The following is a 19,238-nucleotide window of genomic DNA, read 5'->3' as shown; positions in this document are numbered from 1 at the left end:
ATCCAAGATAACAAAATTTTGATACTGTTTGAAGAACACTTCCATTATATGTAAACTCATTGATGCAAAATTTACCATTTGAGTTAAAAATAAGGACTTTAGATTTCTCAACATTGACCAGTAGTTTCCAATTAGAACAATATGTTTCAAGAATGTTCAAACAATTCTGTAACCCAGTTTTACTTTCAGATAATAAAACAATATCATCAGCATATATATGACGTATCTGAGCTAAAAAATAAAAACACGAGATTGAGTGTAGATAAACATGATGTATGTTTATTTACATTCAAATTAAAATTTTCACCGATTTTGAACTTGAATAACCTCATGTTTCCATAATTAAACTGACTTTAAACTGTGGAGAAGAAAAATAAAGTTTTAACCTGCCTCAGCACTAATATTTCCCTAGAGTTATTCGTTCAGTGTTTTGGAAACAGCCCTGATTATAAGCGAATTTTAATCCAAATCTACCAATCTCTTCATATAATTAGTTTTGTTCTCCTCTGCTGGCCGAACTTTCAAAACCTTTTTTTTATTTATTCATTATATATCCAATCCAGGCCCGTAGGAAGCAATTTCACTTTGAGGGGGCACAACCATACATTTTCTAGTTGAGGGAGTACTATTAACTTCCAAAATTCCTTGACAAGCAAAAAAAAAAAAAAAAAAAAAAAAAAAAAAAAAGGCCATCAGACGTTATTATTGTGGGGGCACAAGCACATAGCTCTATGTTTTCTATAGTAATTTATTTATCGGAAAAATTATTGGGGGGACACGGCCCCCCCGTGCCCCCCCCCTCCCGGTTCCTACGTCCATGCCATCTACAAGTAGATTCCTGTACATGACGTGCCGTGAGTAAGCTGGAATCATTTTTTTAAGTGACGATAGGATATGTAATTCAATTTGCCGCAAAATCATTCAGGCTTAATTCCTTTATCAATAAACATTTCTTTTGGAGTAAGGAAAATAATACAAATAGAGAACGTTAGTTCAGTTTCAGACCAAAACATCTCACGACTAAGATAAAAATTTGACAACTTTGTAAATTTTTTGTTGGATTAATATATTGATTTTTTTTTTCTTAAATATTTTTACAATGTAATCTTATGTAATAAAAATGTAAGACTTTTTTTTATGTCCTACCACAGCTAGATACTTTTTGCAGAAGGGGAAACTTTTTGTTTTAGTCGTAAGATTTTTTTGTAAAAGGGGCCACTGGCTAAGCCAAATACATGCTACTTTTGCATTACTTGTAAACCTAGCTGTACAAGTTGAAAAGAAATTTTCTTTCTAAGTTATTGTTGCTTCGCAGATATTCTTGAGGTTTCGACCCAGTGCCAAGCAAACTTAAAACACAGAAAGTTGGCTATACCATAGAGGCTCGGTTTCAGGATGGTGTATTTTGTGCATTGTGTGTTATCTATGTCTGTCTGAATTCAATGATTAAAAATAAAAACCCCCAAAACAGCTGAAATTAGCAGTTAAAAAAACAATAGTATTTGGATATAATAGTTCATATATATATTTATTTAAATTACCAGATATTTTTGCCGCTTTCATACATAGGCACCTTACGTTACTTATTTTTCTATTTATAAAAAAAAATATACCCCTTTCTTATAATTGAGGTAGGGGTACATTTTTTTTTATTATAAGAAAATAAGTAACGTCAGGTGCCTGTGTTTTCAAACTATGTTTTGTTAAAGAAATGGATTGTATTTAAAAAAAAAAAAAGTAAAAATGTTTAATAAAATCTGGGCGATTTGGAACAATCGAGGATTTCCTGGACATTCAAAATATTTCTCCCCATGCCTTTGTATCGAACGAAATCCTGAATGTAGACTGGCTTGCCTGTCTGATATGCGCGAACGATAGAGACGGGCAATACCAGTCTAATCCTGAATGAAGATAACTCTGTACGAATCAAAATTGTACGACTTAACAAAAGATGTGATCATGTGATCAAGAAAATTCGGATCGGAAATTCGGACTGTCACACTTGGTTGAACATCGGATATAGAGATGTCGAAATTGATAGGAGCAGTAACTGTGAGTATATCTCTTTAAAATTCGCACCGTACTTAAATAATATAGATTTATTTTCAATAATTGTTGAATAATTCGAAGACTGATTGATGAAGAGGGATCATTTTTGAAAGGTGCTTTTGTAATGACGGTCTTTGTCTTGTTGTATCCAAACACTTACATAAGCTGCTTTTGTTGACCGTTCACACTTTTATCTACATTGATGTCACCTGACCGATATACTATATTTATACATGTAGATCATTTTTTTGGGCAGCTGATTTTGTTTTCTGGAAATATTAAATGTACAGAATAATTTAATATTTCATTCTATTGTTTGAGCAGTTGTTATTGACTATTCCAGTTGTATTTTATTGGAAAAAAAACTTTGGTTAATAAAAATATATAATTCTTTATTTTTCTCACTCACAATGTTCATTATACTAACCATTATAACACCGAAGAAAAAAAAGTGTGGTTTACTGTTACAAGGGATCTATATACTGTATAATACTTAGTATATAGGTCCCTGCTGTTACAATGCAAATTAAAAAAAATAGGGTTGGCAGGTATGATTTTGTCATTTTTCTCCCTTTTTTTTTTTTTTTTTTTTTTTTTTTACATAAAGGCTTAACTTTGAAATATATATATATTTTAAATACAGTTTTAAACTCTCTTCTAGCTATTATATCTTTTCATTTAAATTACCATCTACTTTACAGTTCTAAAAATGGCTTCTAAAAAGTGACCTTTTTCTGATCTATAAACTGTTAAATACAGAAATGCAATTTCCTGATTTTACAATGAAAAAAAAAAAAAAAAATGGGTCACTGCATAAGATTGGGGTCATTCTAGTAACCCAAAATAAATATGTTTTTTTTTCTTCTTAGACCAAACGTGAAGTTGAGCATTAATTTCACTAACAGGGAGGGGGGTTACTCCCTGAATGAAGATGTACAAATATATTCAGACTCTGAGGAATGAGTATATGTTTTTCAGGCCAATAAATGATCAGTCTTTAATATCCATCTTCAATGTTTATACATGTATGTAATATTCAATGGATGTCATTTTATAAAGCATTAATTCAATAGTTCATTAATTTCTACATGTCATAAAATTATATAAATTGTGATCATCTTCATTTTCAATAAATAATGACTCACTTTGAAAGCTAATATGGATTTTTGTTACAGATAGATTGAATGTGATTATAAGTTGGCCTTGGTTCAAAGTTTAGCTGTGATTTAATTTTTTTGAATATATGAACAATGCCATTCAAATATACTGGAAAATTATTCGAATCATATAAACATTATGTTCTAAACCTGTGAAATCTAATTACTATATTTCTATGAAGATCTGTGAAATACAAATTGTTTACTTTGCATGGAATCAAGTAAAACCATAAAATCATTTTGAATTTTATTTAATAATAGTTAATATCATGCCTGTAATAAAATTATAGATAAATGAATTTATCCATCATCATGCTTTTGGCAGAGTAGTTCCAAAAAAAAAATAATTTTTTTCTTCCAAGTATGAACTAACTTTTTTCATGAATACAAGCAAACATATTTCATGAAGACATTTAGCACTAAAGATATCATATATATATATATATATATATATATATATATATATATATATATATATATATATATATATATACATGTATATATACATATATATATATATAAATGTAAATGTAAATGACATTGCTATAACCCATTACATTATAAAAATCTGTATTGTTAATGAACATTGTATCATTGATGATTAAGCCTTAGATATGATGCTAAACAATTGATAACCCCAATACCCTCTTGCATTTTTAAAATAGAAATATATTAAATGATATAAGGGTTTTATTGATGGACGAAAATCTTTAGAAAGTTTATTTTCTCAGATTAGCTTGGAATATTTTGGAATATTGTCTTTCTCACAGTGTATTTATACAGAGAGGATTACCTGGTAAGTGATAGTGATACATGTATTATCATTGTATAAATACTGAAGGAAGTCATTTTCCTGCTCAAGGAATTAATATAGTATTTCGCTTACGGATAGTATTTCATGCGACAATGAACTCCTAGAATAATAACAAAAGAATCTTGAAGAAAAAAACATAACTTAATGATATGTATAAATATTGGTATTTGTGTCTCTGTTTGATTCATCATCATCAAACACCACAGGTAAAGTAGAGCTGTGATATATACAGAGTTTAGTAACTGTGACTGTTTACAATTACTGGTATATGATATTACACAATAACTATAGGAACACCTGTCCTGTTAATATGGTATATCAGAGCAGAGAAAATTTTTATAAAAAAAAAAAAACAGGAAGGAAAATATACAGGAGAAAAAAATAATGTTAGAACTAATGTGTATTATTTATAAGACTCAGAGCTTTCACCTTGTTTACCCTAGATTTGGGCCTGGTACTAGGGGCAATAATAGGAAAATAATAGGAAAAGCAGGAAAATTTAATCCAGGAGTTGATGATGTGTATATATAATTAGTTAGAAGAGAAAATCACCATTCTTGCTGATCAAGCGTTGAACCAGAGATTTGTTGAGATATCACTGTTTAAAAAACACAGAAAGATTTTAAAGGATTTTGAACCCAAAGTGTTCACATATATTGCTATGAATGAAATGTGACTGAATACCAAATTTATTGTCATGCATCTTTGAACAGAAAAATAAGTCATCAACAACTCTTACATATGCAATATGTTACACAGACAAAAAAGAAAAAAAGTTTTTTTTAAAAAATGGGATTTATGTCGATTTTTTTTTTCAAAGTATTTATGGCATCTAAAAGGTGATGAATCAAAATGAAATATAGCTTTTTTTAAGTCATGAAAGAGACAATTTATCAAATTTCACAGATTCATTTTTTACACATACATTTATATAGATTATGAAAAAGGCATATTGTTATTTTGGAATACCAAAATTATTTAAAAATCACATGATGTTGGCATGATAAATGGTGTACCGTTTAAGACCGCAATGATGTTTACTTTGTATCATGTATGGTATAAAAAAAAAAAATACAAAAAATCCTGATCTATTTTTACTGTATACAATACTGATTTAAGGTTTTTAGTATATGGACATTACAACACAGTTGTTGACAGGGGCCTTTGGCAACAGTTTGCACAGATCAACTGTGGTCCTCAACTCCAGTCAACAACTGTATACTGTTGATGTAAATACTGTAAAATATGGTTATAGTGCATTAACAACCTTTAATGAATTCATGCTTTCAGCAAAATGATTTTCATTCCTTATACTTCTGATATACAATTATGAACTTTAATATCAGATAAAATGATTTACATTTATAACAGGGACCTATATACCAATATATAGGTCCCTGATTTATAACTACAAATCAAAATTGTTTGTCCCTGGCACTTTGCTTTAAACATGTTTTCTATATACATGTCATTGTATTTATCTTATGTGAACTACAAGTTCTATTTGTAAATTACAATAGTGCCTAGTTCCAGGGCTATAATATTTTTCACATAATTTGTAGATCATGAAGAACACACTTTACAAGATAGTGACAGTTCAATAAGACACATTTCTGTTTCATAGGGGCCTCTGCTCCCATACTGGGAGATAGTGCGGGACAGAGTGAATTCTTCCTGTGAAGGCGTGGAGCCATGGAAAATAATCGTCTGTTCGTGTGGAACCACACTTCTAGTCCTCACAGTCAAGGACATTCTCTTCTCGGACGAGGACAGTAAGTGTCCACTAGTGATGTTAGTACTTTGCTTAGTCATAAGTCACTTAACTAATCTCATCCGTAGCTTAATTTGTACTGTAGATTTGTTTAGTACATGGATGCTATATATGTATGCATCAGCTTCCTTAAGGAGAAATTTGGATGAGAGTCATTGTCACGAGTTCATGATATATCTTTATGTGTTCTGTACGTGTCCAATCCACCCAGAAAAATTAAGAAAATACAGTTATTGAATGAAGTTATTGAATATATATGATTTTTATTTTGCATTTTCATATTTATTGGTGTTTATGGAAAAGTAAATGTTCATGTTTTTAGGCTCAAAGACCTACTACGAAAGTGACCTACTTTTTGACTTTTTCAGCTGTTCACTTTAAACTATTTAAGAAATAAATCTAGGACACTGTGAAGTCTAGGAAAATCAAATCTTGTCAATTAATGAATCTTATGACCCTGGAGTGTGTCAACTTAAAATGAGGTTACAGTGACCTACTTTCTAAATTTTATGGCTATTCCATTTTAACATATTTTAGCTAAATATTTTGTGTACTAAGAGGCTTCAAAACAACAAACCTTGTGAGTTGATGCACCTTGGGGTCTCTGGATGTGTCAACTAAGAAGTAGGTCACAGTGATCTACTTTTCAATATTTACTGCTAATCATTTAAAATTCTTTTAACCTATACATTTTGAACACTTTGACTTGCAGGGTCAACAACATTTTTCATTTGATTCTTCTTAGGGTCCTGTATCAACTAAAAATAGGTGACAGTGACCTCTGTTTGTATTCTATCATTATTCATTGTAAAAACTTTGTATGTTTGATACTGTAAGGCTTAGCATTGTCAAACCTTGTCAGTTAATGCATCTAAGGACTCCAGGATATGTTGACCCAAAAGTAGGTCACAATAACATACCTTTTCCATTTTTGTCAAATCTTTATATCTTTGTTACTTTGTGCCTAGGATCATCAGACCTTGTCTGTTTACACATCTTAGGACATCAGGATATATTGATACTTAAGTTGGTCACAGTGACCTACTTTTTCAATTTTATTATTGATTGTCAAATCTAAAAGTACAGTAACCTACTTTTTGAATTTGTTGCTAGTAATGTTCAAATTGTTTTAAATGCATATCTTGAAAATTGTGAAGCCTAGGATCATCAAAATACTTACATAATAAAGGTCTTATAGTGTGTCAAATAAAAAGGAGGTCACAGTGACCTACTTGATACATTTTACACTTATTCATTTTGAAAACATTTTAGCTGAATGTTTCAGTTACTGAGAAGCTTAGAATCATCAAATGCATCTTAGTGCCCCTTAATTAGCCAATTCAGAAGTAGGAAATTGTTCAATTTAATAGTTTTACTGTTTATGCATTCTGTATATGCATTCTGAAAGGGAAAGTGATTTTCACTCTATAAGAGAATGAAAGAGAATTCCAGAGATTTGTAATACGTGTACATGCATTTATGCAACACATGAATTTATGAATTAGTACAATGAACATGACAGTATCACTAATTTCATGCATTTGATGTGAAGCATTAAAGGCTAGTTGTGATATGTTACTTGAAATTGTCATTTACTTTACCTTTCAAACTCAAAAATACCCTAAGACCTAAATTTCTTGTCACTTTTCTTAACAGCCCTAACCAACAGAACAAGAAACGAATTTTTCCGCTTAATGAAAAAAATTCCATTTGTCCAGAAGAGGATTGCACAGGAAAAGAAAAAGATAATGAAGGACATGGAACATGCAATGAATGCAGAAGTAGACAGATACATCACACACTTACCAGCAGAAGGACTCAAAATGGTGTGATATCTCAACCCTAAACTATCTGATATAGAAGAACCTTTGTTCATTTTCTGTATAAAATGGCCCTGCTTGTTATCTAAACAATTATCTGCATATGTTCATGTCCAACATTGTTGTGAGTAAGATTTCAACAAGTCATATATTCACTTGTGTTTTTCTTGTCCCCCATGAGTTATTTTGTGTTGATGACATTTGAAATTAAGTTTTTTATTTATACGGTGCTTTCTCTAATCTTTCATCTTTTTGTGTTTCAAGGAGCCCCTCATGGAAGAGCTGAAAAAATATCAAGATTTAGGTAGGTTAATATTATCACAGTCATTCATTTTGATGTCAAATACTCATTAATGTAATATACTAAAAACTGTGAAATTATTATCACACATAGACGAAGGTTGTAATTCTCTGCCTGAATAACATTACTGTAAGCTGTTTATTGAGGCTGTAATACATGGGGATTCATGTAATTAATGATAATGATAAGATCCTTGGTAATGTCATTCTGTGTAAAAGTTCTTTTATTCTTTTAAAAAGAAATAATAAAATAAGAATAATAAGGCAAACTTTGTCTGTTTTCAGCAAAAGTAGACTGGAGCAATGGAACTATATCAGGGACAGTGTATAGTGGGGATCCAACACTCACTCATTTAATGGAAAAGGTCAGGACACAACATCCAATCCCTAAATCCATTTGATGCTGAAAATTTCTGTTTAAAAATCACATTGACAAAGTTGAGGAATTCTTATCAATAGATACAGTGAAAACTGCAATAGCGGGACACTACTAAGTGGCTTATTGTCATGAAAGAAGAAATCCCCCCAGTGGCATTACCCTATCTATTGCATTTAAAAAAAACCACACACACCTGTCTATCTTGACCAATGACCAAGACTTTTACATGCATTTTGTGTAGTTTCATGCAATGGAACTGATTTCCTTAATACTGAAAATACCAGTAAATAATATACCTCACTGAGATGCCTTTCTGAGTGAAAGTTGTCCTTGCACATACTGTGGAATCATTAGATTTCATGGTAACTCAATATTCGTGAAATTCGTGGGTACCCTGCATCCACGAAATTCACATCCTCAATGAATCAATAATTGGGGACAGGTTTTAAGAGTCATCTTTCCTTTTGTAGATATGATTGAATACATGAAATTACGTCCCCTCGAACCTGTAAAATTTAGGTAATCCACGAAAATTGGCCCCCACAGTAGTTGACATTTGTCAAAGTGAGCTATGTAATTTGTGATTACCTTTTTAGCTCATCTGAGCCGAAGGCTCAAGTGAGCTTTCTGATCAAAATTTGTATGTTGTCTGTCGTTATCATAGTCTTCGTAAGCTTCTTACAATTTCATCGTCTTCTTCAGAACCACTGGTCCATTTTCAACCAAGCTTGCCACAAATTTTCCTTTTCCTTGGGCCACACCTTCTTACAAGGGGAGATAATCACGAATTAGTGAAAAATTTATGGAGTCTTTTAAAATCTACTTCCCAAGAACCACACATAAACAGCATACTGTAAATGTGGATAATAAAGTGACTGTGTATTTAATTACTTCTGTGCATTAGCCTTACCTGTTGTGGTTAATTCTGCAGCATGCCCATATCAAAAAATAATACATAAAAGTATATTTTTAATATATTTTTAATACAATCATTTTCGTATTGTTTAAAATTAATACAGAAAAAATATATTATTTTTGTATCACCAACAAATAGGTAGATTATTTTTGTATTAAAATCTGACTTTGATTTTTTACAGGGTATTATTTTTGTATTTTTTGGGACTTAGATTATTTTCAGTATATCATTTTTGTATTTTTGTGGACTTAGTTTTTTTCAAGTGTATTTTTTCTGTATTAAAATTGAACTTAGTAATTTTACAGAAAATTACAAACAGTTAATCTGTATTATTTTTGTATTAAAATTGAACTTAGTAATTTTACAGAAAATTACATACAGTTAGTCTGTATTATTTTTGTATTAAATTTGGACTTAATAATTTTTCAAAAAATACTATACAGTCAATATGTATTTTTTTTATATTTATTTTGGACTTAGTGTTTTCTTTTACTGAAATTTGTATTTCTTTGAGCATAGGAAAATTTACAGAATGTCCTTGCAATAAGTCTGTTGGAATTAATATTTTTTCTCAGATTTTATTAATTAAGACCACTGCTATAAAGGTTGCTTTTATACTATTTACATTTAATTGCTATTTAGAACAGACAACTTCAGTAGTTTAAATTTGTTAACTAAACAATTTCATTTTTAAAACATGTCTTTTGTCATTTGGAAAGAGATATAGATACGTCTAAGGGGACACCTGTGCTGTACATGATACTTGTAAACACGCGGTAAATTTGGAAGTTTCAGAGTTTCAGACTTTCTTTTTGTGTTGAAAATTTTACAGCGGGTTTACAACCGAGTGTTTACAACTATCGCCAACAGCACAGGTGGCCACCTGCAGGTTAACAATAGACGAGTACATGTTATACTACTCAAAGAAATAACATGATTTACCTGTGAAAACACATCCCAACCAAAACAAAAAACAAAAACAAACAACATGGAGAGTTCCACTATGCACTAATTACAGTACCTACGATGTTTTCTTGACTATACAACTCAATTTAGTATACATTATATTTAATTCAGTACGTATTACAATTACATGGAATAGAACTATTTAATTATCCGCTTTTAAAAAAAAAATTAAATAAGAAATTATCCCGAAAGAATATCATAAAATAATATAGAAAATGTTGTGAAATTGGTGTAAAGGATAGTTGTTAAACATTATTTCAATCTCTGGTACCGTATGTATGAGTTAAGTTGTCCGTCAAAAAGGCTATATATTATGGATCTCCCGCTCGTTTTGATCATTATATTTGAACTTTATGGTCTACTTCACAGGTCAACTTGAATATAAAAATGGCTGCTCGCAGCGGAAATGATGACCGGAAATAACGATGTTTCGTAATCGGTAAATTCCGTAAGGAATAAAAAAATGATTCTGATGATTAAATTGAACATCGTTTTTTTCTAACATAATTTTAGGTTTGTTCAATTGATTCAAGATATTTAAAACCATGTAAATCTGTTTTCTCTAAACTGTTCCGATCTCAACATCGGTAATTTTCGTATATATGACACAATATGATTGGTCAGATTTTAAAACTCTTCCGTACTGTTCTCTGATTGGTCAACAATATTTCACCCACGCCATTTTGAAAATTCTTCCCGGGACGTGTTGAGAAAGCTGGGGGTGATTTTGAATAAACTCTCATTTGCTCGCGAGTAAAATGGATCGAAAAACAGAAGTTCAGCATAATCATGGTACACAGGATCATATATATGAACCAAGGAAAGCAAATACATAAGGAGACTGATGTTTTTTAGGCATCATATCCGGACTTTTCTGGTGTAAACAACAACAGTTGCGGTAAGATTATGTATATTTTAGCACATTAAAGTTTCAGTTTTTTAAATAACTTAGTATAAAGATAGAGGAACAAAGAATGCCCTTTTTACCCGTTTTGTAGTATTGTAGAAAGATAAAATAGTACAGTTATTGGCCATGTGGGGAACAAGGGTTTTTGTGATAAATTCTGATTGGGGAGGGAGGGGTGGAAGATGGGGGTAATTTTCAAGGTTTTGGCTTCCTAGTTCTAATTCATTCCAATTTTTTCAAGTTTACCAGACACGAATTATTTATTTTCCCTTCAAAAACAATTCTGTAATTTGTATAAACTCAAATTTTTTCGAGGGGGGGGGGGTAGGTTGGGTTCGGGGGGGTGGGGGGGGGCAGTTTATTTGAATAACATTGGGGCACACATTTTGTTTACTCTTTCAACATTTTCAAGGACAGATTGTTAATTACAAATATTTTTTTAAAAATATTTTATAAATCAGTCCCCCCCCCCCCTTTTTCTTCTCCAGATTGTCAAATCAAATGGTTGTCCCCTAAGAAACCCCAGATTAAAGAAAAGAAATTTTCAATGGTACAATTGTATGGAATTTGGTGAACTCCGCTGGATCTTTTGGAATTTCAATTTATAATTATTGTTAATTTTAGTCAGCAGAACATTGAAGAAAAGCTGATTAGACATGGAGGAAGAAGATCCCTCTCAAGAAAGTATTGCAGGTGTGTGAGCTAAACAAAATCTTTATAGAATTATTTTGGATGTGAAAATGTGTGTTTTGTTGAGGTAATGGTTCATTAAATTTTATTATTATATCATTCTGTTCTATATTTCATAGTGATGAAGTCAGATGAGATGACAGGTTGTGTGATTTGAAGATGGACTTCTGCAACAAAGTAAACACTCCTCTACCTTTTCCATACAAAAGAAACAGCAAAGCAGAGAGATCGAAACATTTGGTAAAAGTACAAAGAAAACAGGATTAGTTAAACTTGTGAAAAATATCAAGACTATTGAAGAGCAGATTATATGTAAAAAGAAAGATCAAGACTACAATTGGTAGCTGAATCAGTAGCCTGGCCACATTAATTACTTTTTAATTAGCTATTTGTACATTTAAGGTAATCTGACTGAGTTACTAAAATTGTTATTTAACAAATATTTCAAATAAATAAAAGATTTTTGAATAACAATCAATAGATGCTATTAAGAACCTCAATCTCCAGCTCCTTTTCTTCAAATAACAATTTTTGCCCATGATTTTTTAAAACTCTGTTTTGTATTATTTTAAGCATTTAAATGTATTTTTTGTCTATCATTCTTGTACTTTTTTGATATTTTTGAAATACAATCCTTCATGCTGATAAAAATACAAAAACAATACATATTAATACAAAATTAATACATTCTATATTTTTTTCATACTTTTTTGTGTACTGTATTATTTTCATATTTTATATCTTTTTTGTACTTTTAATTGTTCCAGATGAAAAAATACAAAAATAATATATGTGATACAAAATTAATATATTCTCTATTTTTTTTGTATTTTAATTCTTAAAGGTGAAAAAATACAAAAATAATATATGCTAATACAAAATTAATACATTCTGTATTTTTTCTATACTTTCTATGGACTGTATTATTTTTATACTTTGGAGAGGAAAATAGAGAAATAATACAAAAGTACAAAAACAATACGTTTTTACAGGTCATGTGTATCATTTCTGTATTATTTCGAAAAAATAAAGTATATTAAAAATATATTTTTCTGTGTTTGGCTTTTAAAAAGTCTATTATTTTTGACCTAAATTGGAACCAAGATTTAGAGGGTTCCAAATTTGGTCATTAAAAATATACTTTTTTTGTATTATTTTAGTATTTTTTTCTTGTATTATTTTTGTATTCATTTTCGATATGGGTGTTTACATATAAATCTGTATTAAATCAGATCCTTTGTTCTGCTTACGTAAATAGCTACACACTTATGAAGGGATCAATGCGAATGGATGTGTAATGGTTTTGGCCGTGGGATGTGAATATCGGCCAGGATAGCTTAGTTGGTAGAGCACCTGACCGGTGATGCAGGGGTCACACTTTCTATTCCCAGTCCAGCCATACATTTTTTCCTTTCCTGTTACAGATTCGGTGCCATTGACCACCCCTGGACTTGCAGGTGAAAGTCCTGCCAGGGGCAATAAGAACTTGGGTTGTGTCTTTGAAGGCAAAGACAATTTATGGAGGCCGTGAGGAATGTAATGGTTTGGGCTTTGGATATCTGCCTGGGTAGCTCAGTTGGTAGAGCACCTGACTAATGATATAGGGGTCCCAGGTTCGATTCCAGGTCCAGCCATACATTTTTCTCCTTTTCTGTTACAGATGAAAGGATCTGATTTTAATCAGATTGTAGGTTTACAGTAATTGATACAGTTATAGACATTAATTTCATATGAATTTCTATTTGTAGGTGTATGGAATGTTTGCTTGGACCAATCCTCTCCATGCTGATATTTTCCCAGACATCAGGAAAATGGAGGCAGAAGTTGTCAGGATGTGTTGTACCATGTTCAATGGTGATAAGGATTCCTGTGGGACTGTAAGGGACTTCTAAATTTCAAGATCAGTGACTGTTGGGCTATTCAATAACTGATAAATGGGGATGATGAAACGTCTGTTGTCTTGTTTACAGATGACTTCTGGTGGTACAGAGAGTATTCTGATGGCAATGTTTACCTACAGAAACATCGCAAGGGAGAGGGGCATTAAAATTCCTGAAATGTAAGTAACTTATATTCATGAAATTCAAATTGATACACATGTTTAAAATTTAATTTAATCTGTGATTAATTTCAGATTATAAATTCATCATTCTCATTTTCACATGTGTTAATTTATTCTTTAATTTCAAATTATAAATTCATCGTCCTCCTTATAGCATTGTGCCAATCACAGCTCATGCTGCTTTTGATAAGGTAAGTAATCGTTGGTTTATCTACTGTATATACTCGCCTATAAGTCGGTCCGCCTATAAGTCGGTTGTATTTTTAAAGCTTAAATTAGAGGGATTGACTAACTAATATACTAATCTTTTTATAACTCGCTTATAAGTCGGATAAAGAGTTTTGGACCAAAGTTTAACTCCCAAAAAAAAACGACTTATAGGCGAGTATATACGGTACTTTTCTTATTAACTGCAATGACTGAAATTGCTATGGAATTTGGTATACACAGTTTCTTACACATTGATGATGTTAATTACTTGAGTTTGTCAGAGTTAAAAGAGCTGGTGCACTTGAACATTTTATAATTACAAAACTTTTGTCCATTATTTTCCCCCAACAGGCAGCTGCATACTTCCATATGAAGATTACACACATTCCTATTGACGAAGAAACTAGAAAAGTCAACATAAATGCCATGAAAAGAGCAATAAACAAAAACACTTGTGTGGTATGTATTGTATTGTATTATATCAAGAAAATCCATTTATAATCAAATGTGGTTACTTATACTCTTGACAACAGCAGTTTGATAGAAAAACTGACTACGTCAGTATTTATTATTTTTGACGTAATTGTGAACTTTGTACATTTATATTGCACATTTAGGTGAAGTGACTGGTTTGATAAGTGAAATGACGGGTTTATCAAGACATATTTTGGCTGTTATTTAATCTTCAGTCACAAATGTTAAAGATGTTTGTAACATGCTGATAAAATGGTTCACAGTCAAGTATTTTGTTTTTACAGTTGGTAGGATCAGCACCACAGTTTCCACATGGGGCAATTGATGACATAGAATCTATAACTCAGGTAGAAATTTTTATAATTTTTTCCTTGATGGAAATGAAAATGAGGTGATTTTTCAATGTTTATGATACATGTAGGACATGTATTTGTGATGTCATTCCTTAATAGTCTGGAAAATTTTGAAAACCCCCAACCCCCCAAACCCAAAGGAAAAATATTTCTACAATAGAAAACATTATGTTACATGTATAATAACATGTATTTTATCTGTTTCAGGATAGACATGAAAATATACATGTACATACATGTAACAGTGTCAAATGATATTGAGGTCTTTGATATCTGTGATACTTTATATTACAATTCCTTTTTATATTCTGCACATATTTGTTGCTTTATATTTGCAGTTGGGGTTGAAGTACAACATTCCTGTCCATGTGGACTGTTGTCTTGGGGGTTTCCTCTACCCTTTCATGGAAAAGGCAGGATTTACTGTACCTGTGGTAGATTTCAGATTACCTGGAGTCACAAGTATCTCAGCCGACACACACAAGGTAGGGATTCAAATAAACCTGATACAGAATACTAAAACATGCTTACAGCAAAGTGCCAGGAATTAATAATTTTGATATTTATAAACAGAATTTGTTATATGTAGTAAGTTTATGGTATGTTTTAAAACTACAGGTAAAATCACTTTGCTGTAAGTGTGAATTCATTATATGTGTTTTTTTTGTATAGGTTTTGTTAGCTAATGGTGCTAAACATTTCTGGAAATAAATATGTTGTTAAATATCATATACTTGTTTTTCAGTATGCCTTTCTGGAAATAAACATGTTGTTTAATATGATATACTTGTTTTTCAGTATGCTAATGGTGCTAAACGTTTCTGTAAGTAAACATGTTGTAAAATACAATACTTGTTTTTCAGTATGCTTTTGCTCCAAAGGGTTCCTCTGTTATATTGTACAAAAATGATGACTACAGAAAATTCCAGTTCTTTGTGCAGCCCAACTGGCCGGGTGGTATCTATGCTACAGCTGCCATTGGAGGTAAATAAATTCACAATTATGTTGCCTGTCTGACTTGGCAAACATGATGGCTTCTTTTTAGCAGGAGTAATTTTTTTGTTGTTGGCATAACTGGAACTGTGATTTTCACAAAGGTTATTTAACACATGCTTTTTCATACTTATTTCTTAAACAACTTCTTCACTTAGTAATGATAAGTTCATATACAGTACATGTTCTTAAGAAATAATGTATTATTTTTAAACATCTATCAGGATTTAAATACGGGTTGGTCACGAGATCAAATTCCATAAAGCCCGAAGGGCCTGATTATAAGTTTTAACGTGCGAAATGTTTTATTTTTCAAACTCAACGGCACATATTTGATCCATTGATTGTGGGTCAACCCTTTATGACGTCACTGAGAAATTACTTCGAACGTTTATGAGGAACCCGTGTTTATACGGATATAGATACGCATTGCTTTTAATAGTGTTATATAAAAGAAAACATTTGCAAATGTAAATACATGTATTAATATATATAGCAAATTTGATATCTCTTTTAGTGGGATATCCTAATCTTGGTATAACATTATTTATATTTTTCATAGATTCTAAATAAGTTGAAGCCGTGAGCAAAATTCTTTATACTGTTATGCACTAAAAATATGATGTTAATGTGAAGCAGAGTAAAAAATGTGTTTTATTATTATATCATATTGGTAAAAAAAAAATAGACAAACATATACTGATTTTAGGCAGTCGACCTGGTGCCATCATAGCAGTGTGCTGGGCAACTCTTATGTACTTTGGAGAAAAAGGTTACGTGGATTCTACAAGAAAGATCATCTCCACAGCCAGATATATAAAAGCAGGGTATGTAAACACTATTATACTACCCGGTACATGTATATTTTTTAAAAAAGAATGAATTTTTTGGGATATTGATCATCATTTTAGTACAGTGTGTTTTTAACTGTTCATTACCAGATATAGGCTTTGCAAGGCTTAGATTTAATTGTACAGATGTTAAGTTTTTTTTTTTACTTAATAATTTTTTTTTATTGTTATTTGATACAGGCTTAAGAAGATCCCTGGGTTCCACATATTTGGAGATCCTCAGATGTCTGTGGTTGGGTTTGGACCAGCAGAGGGTTTCAAGTACAACATCTTCACCTTCTCTGATATGATTGCCAAACGAGGCTGGAACCTCAACCCACTTCAGTTCCCCTCAAGGTTCTTTTCATAGTTAATCATAATTAAAGATGACAGTGGTTTTTAAGGTTCATTGACCCTCTAATAAGAGAGATAACTCTTACTGGAATAAAGTCCTTTAAAAATTGTCAAGTTTAAAGGCCATTTCTGTCAATTTTGTCCTGCAAGGTAATATTGAAAGTATGTTGAAATTGAGTGCATTTTAATTATAAATTAGATTTCTTCTGGAAATTGATTAAGATCACAATTTTATATGAATGAACAGAGGAATGATGAACCTTAATTTGTAAAGAAATTCTTCATTTTTGAAATCCTGTCTATCCTAGTGTACATCTTTGTGTGACTCTACTTCACACAAAAGAGGGAGTAGCTGACAAATTCCTGCAGGATTGCAAAGAATGTTTAGAAGAGTTGCTGGCATCTCCAGATGCTGAGGCAGGGGGAATGGTAAGTTGTCATGTTGTCTTGATATAAAATACACAATATGGTGGGTGTAATTCTAGATCTTCTTTCAAGTACACAAGTTAGATTAGTCAAATTGTTATGCAGTTGTCTTATGTATGTTGAAAACACTCTGCTGCCTTGGGATATGGATGAGGCCATAATAGGGATCCAAAGATTTTATATAAATATTCAGATTAATCTCATCTTAAGGATCTAATTAGAAATTACATAATTTTATGGGGTTAAAATTTTGTGGTTTGAGGAAAAAAATAGTGATTCATAAGGATTTGATTTCATGGTTGGTAGACGGACATGACACGATCGTTAAAATTTTAACTTTTCCTGGAGAATATTAATTTGTTGGCTTCTTTTTAATGCACATGAAAAATTAATCCTCACAAAAATTAGTGATTTCAAAGGATAAGAAAAAAATGGGAAATACGTCAAAAAAAATATTGCATGATACTTGTGTGAGCATTAAGGCTCAATGTTTTTTGTTAATTAATTCTAATTTTACCCAGTATGCATTAAAATTATTCATGCATTTGATGCTTAATTCCAAAATGTATCTTAGCATACTTTTCACCAAAAAAAATTATTCTGGACTTGCAGGCAGCCATGTATGGGACATCTCAGAGTATTCCCGACCGCTCCATGGTTGCTGATCTTGCTGGGTGCTTTGTGAGCGCCCTCTACACTACAGACAAAAAAGAAGAGACCAACGGAACAGTTCCGACCGACTAGGATGATAAACAGTTCCTAGATAAAACTCTGTCTCCCACAGGAAGTTTGTAAGGATGATATTATTGACAGCACAAACTGTACCAGTAAAGCATTTAAGTGACAGTGTTACTTGTTGTAGCTGGTGCTCTTGAATGTTTTAGTTGTCAAGTATTTATTTATTGTGTCTCCTATAGAAAAAAAGAAATCAAAGTTAAGATTTTCATCTATAACTTTCTTTTATTTATATACATGTAGATGCACAAGCAATGCAATTCTAAGTCTAGAGACTGTATTTATATATGTGCACATATTTCAGTGATCTTCAACTGTGATATACTCTCTTCACTGTTGGCATGGTTATATTTCCGAGTTGAAATTACAAATTTGACAAGTGGAAACTTTTGTAATCTTCTCGGATGTATTGATGTGTTTCTTTTACAATGATGAGAAATTTGACAAGTGAAAACATTCACTTTTATTAATCGTTCATCGGTTTTGTTAATTTTTCCACATAGTCAACATTTCCATGTATACAACATTTATATACAATATATATAAACTCATTGGCGATTGCTTATTAAGAACATTTTTCAAATTATTACAAAATAGAAATTAAAGAGTTGCATTCATTTGTAAAATACTTTCAAAGATCCAAAATAATTGTACGTCATTTTTGCACATTTTTAAATCAGTATTTACAAGTTTTTATCGTTATATTTAATGTGTGGTTTTGTGACAAATTCATTGAATTTATTAAGTTCCTAAAGAGATTTTTTTCTTTGCAATCATTGTCTTTAATTCAACATAAATGAATAACTTTTGAAATTGGCATTTTTCAGATATTTCATTTTGTTGGAAATGATTTATTCATTTCAGATACAGTTAATGCTTGCTCAACTATCAGCTTTATGTTAAACATAAGTGAAAATATTGCAGTAAAATTTTGTTTGAAATTAATTTTGATTTACAAAATTACTGTATGTTTTTTCGTTTTTGTATTGCTTAATTTGGTTATGAAAACTACCATATGCTCCAAATATGTAA

At 31.2% G+C, this 19,238-nt stretch overlaps 1 protein-coding gene across 1 annotated transcript; it reads left to right on the top strand.

The window, feature by feature from the left end:
• The first annotated feature begins 1,963 nt into the window (after positions 1-1,963).
• Positions 1,964-18,841, top strand: LOC133184604 (sphingosine-1-phosphate lyase 1-like). The gene is made up of 16 exons (XM_061319692.1): positions 1,964-2,052; positions 5,645-5,792; positions 7,448-7,617; positions 7,876-7,915; positions 8,197-8,276; positions 13,518-13,646; positions 13,740-13,828; positions 13,986-14,022; positions 14,393-14,500; positions 14,800-14,862; positions 15,207-15,353; positions 15,732-15,852; positions 16,571-16,688; positions 16,893-17,048; positions 17,354-17,474; positions 18,084-18,841. The coding sequence occupies exons 1-16, from the start codon at positions 2,026-2,028 to the stop codon at positions 18,213-18,215; spliced, it is 1,686 nt and encodes a 561-aa protein (XP_061175676.1). The 5' UTR covers positions 1,964-2,025; the 3' UTR covers positions 18,216-18,841.
• The last annotated feature ends 397 nt before the right edge of the window (positions 18,842-19,238 follow it).

The sequence above is a fragment of the Saccostrea echinata genome, unplaced genomic scaffold (genome assembly GCF_033153115.1).
Source record: "Saccostrea echinata isolate AGI-Se365-2 ecotype Australia unplaced genomic scaffold, CSIRO_AGI_Sech_v1 ptg000010l, whole genome shotgun sequence".
In the NCBI taxonomy this organism is placed as follows: Eukaryota; Metazoa; Mollusca; class Bivalvia; order Ostreida; family Ostreidae; genus Saccostrea; species Saccostrea echinata.
Note: the sequence above shows the minus strand (reverse complement) of the source record. Positions and strands in the feature narration are given on the sequence as shown.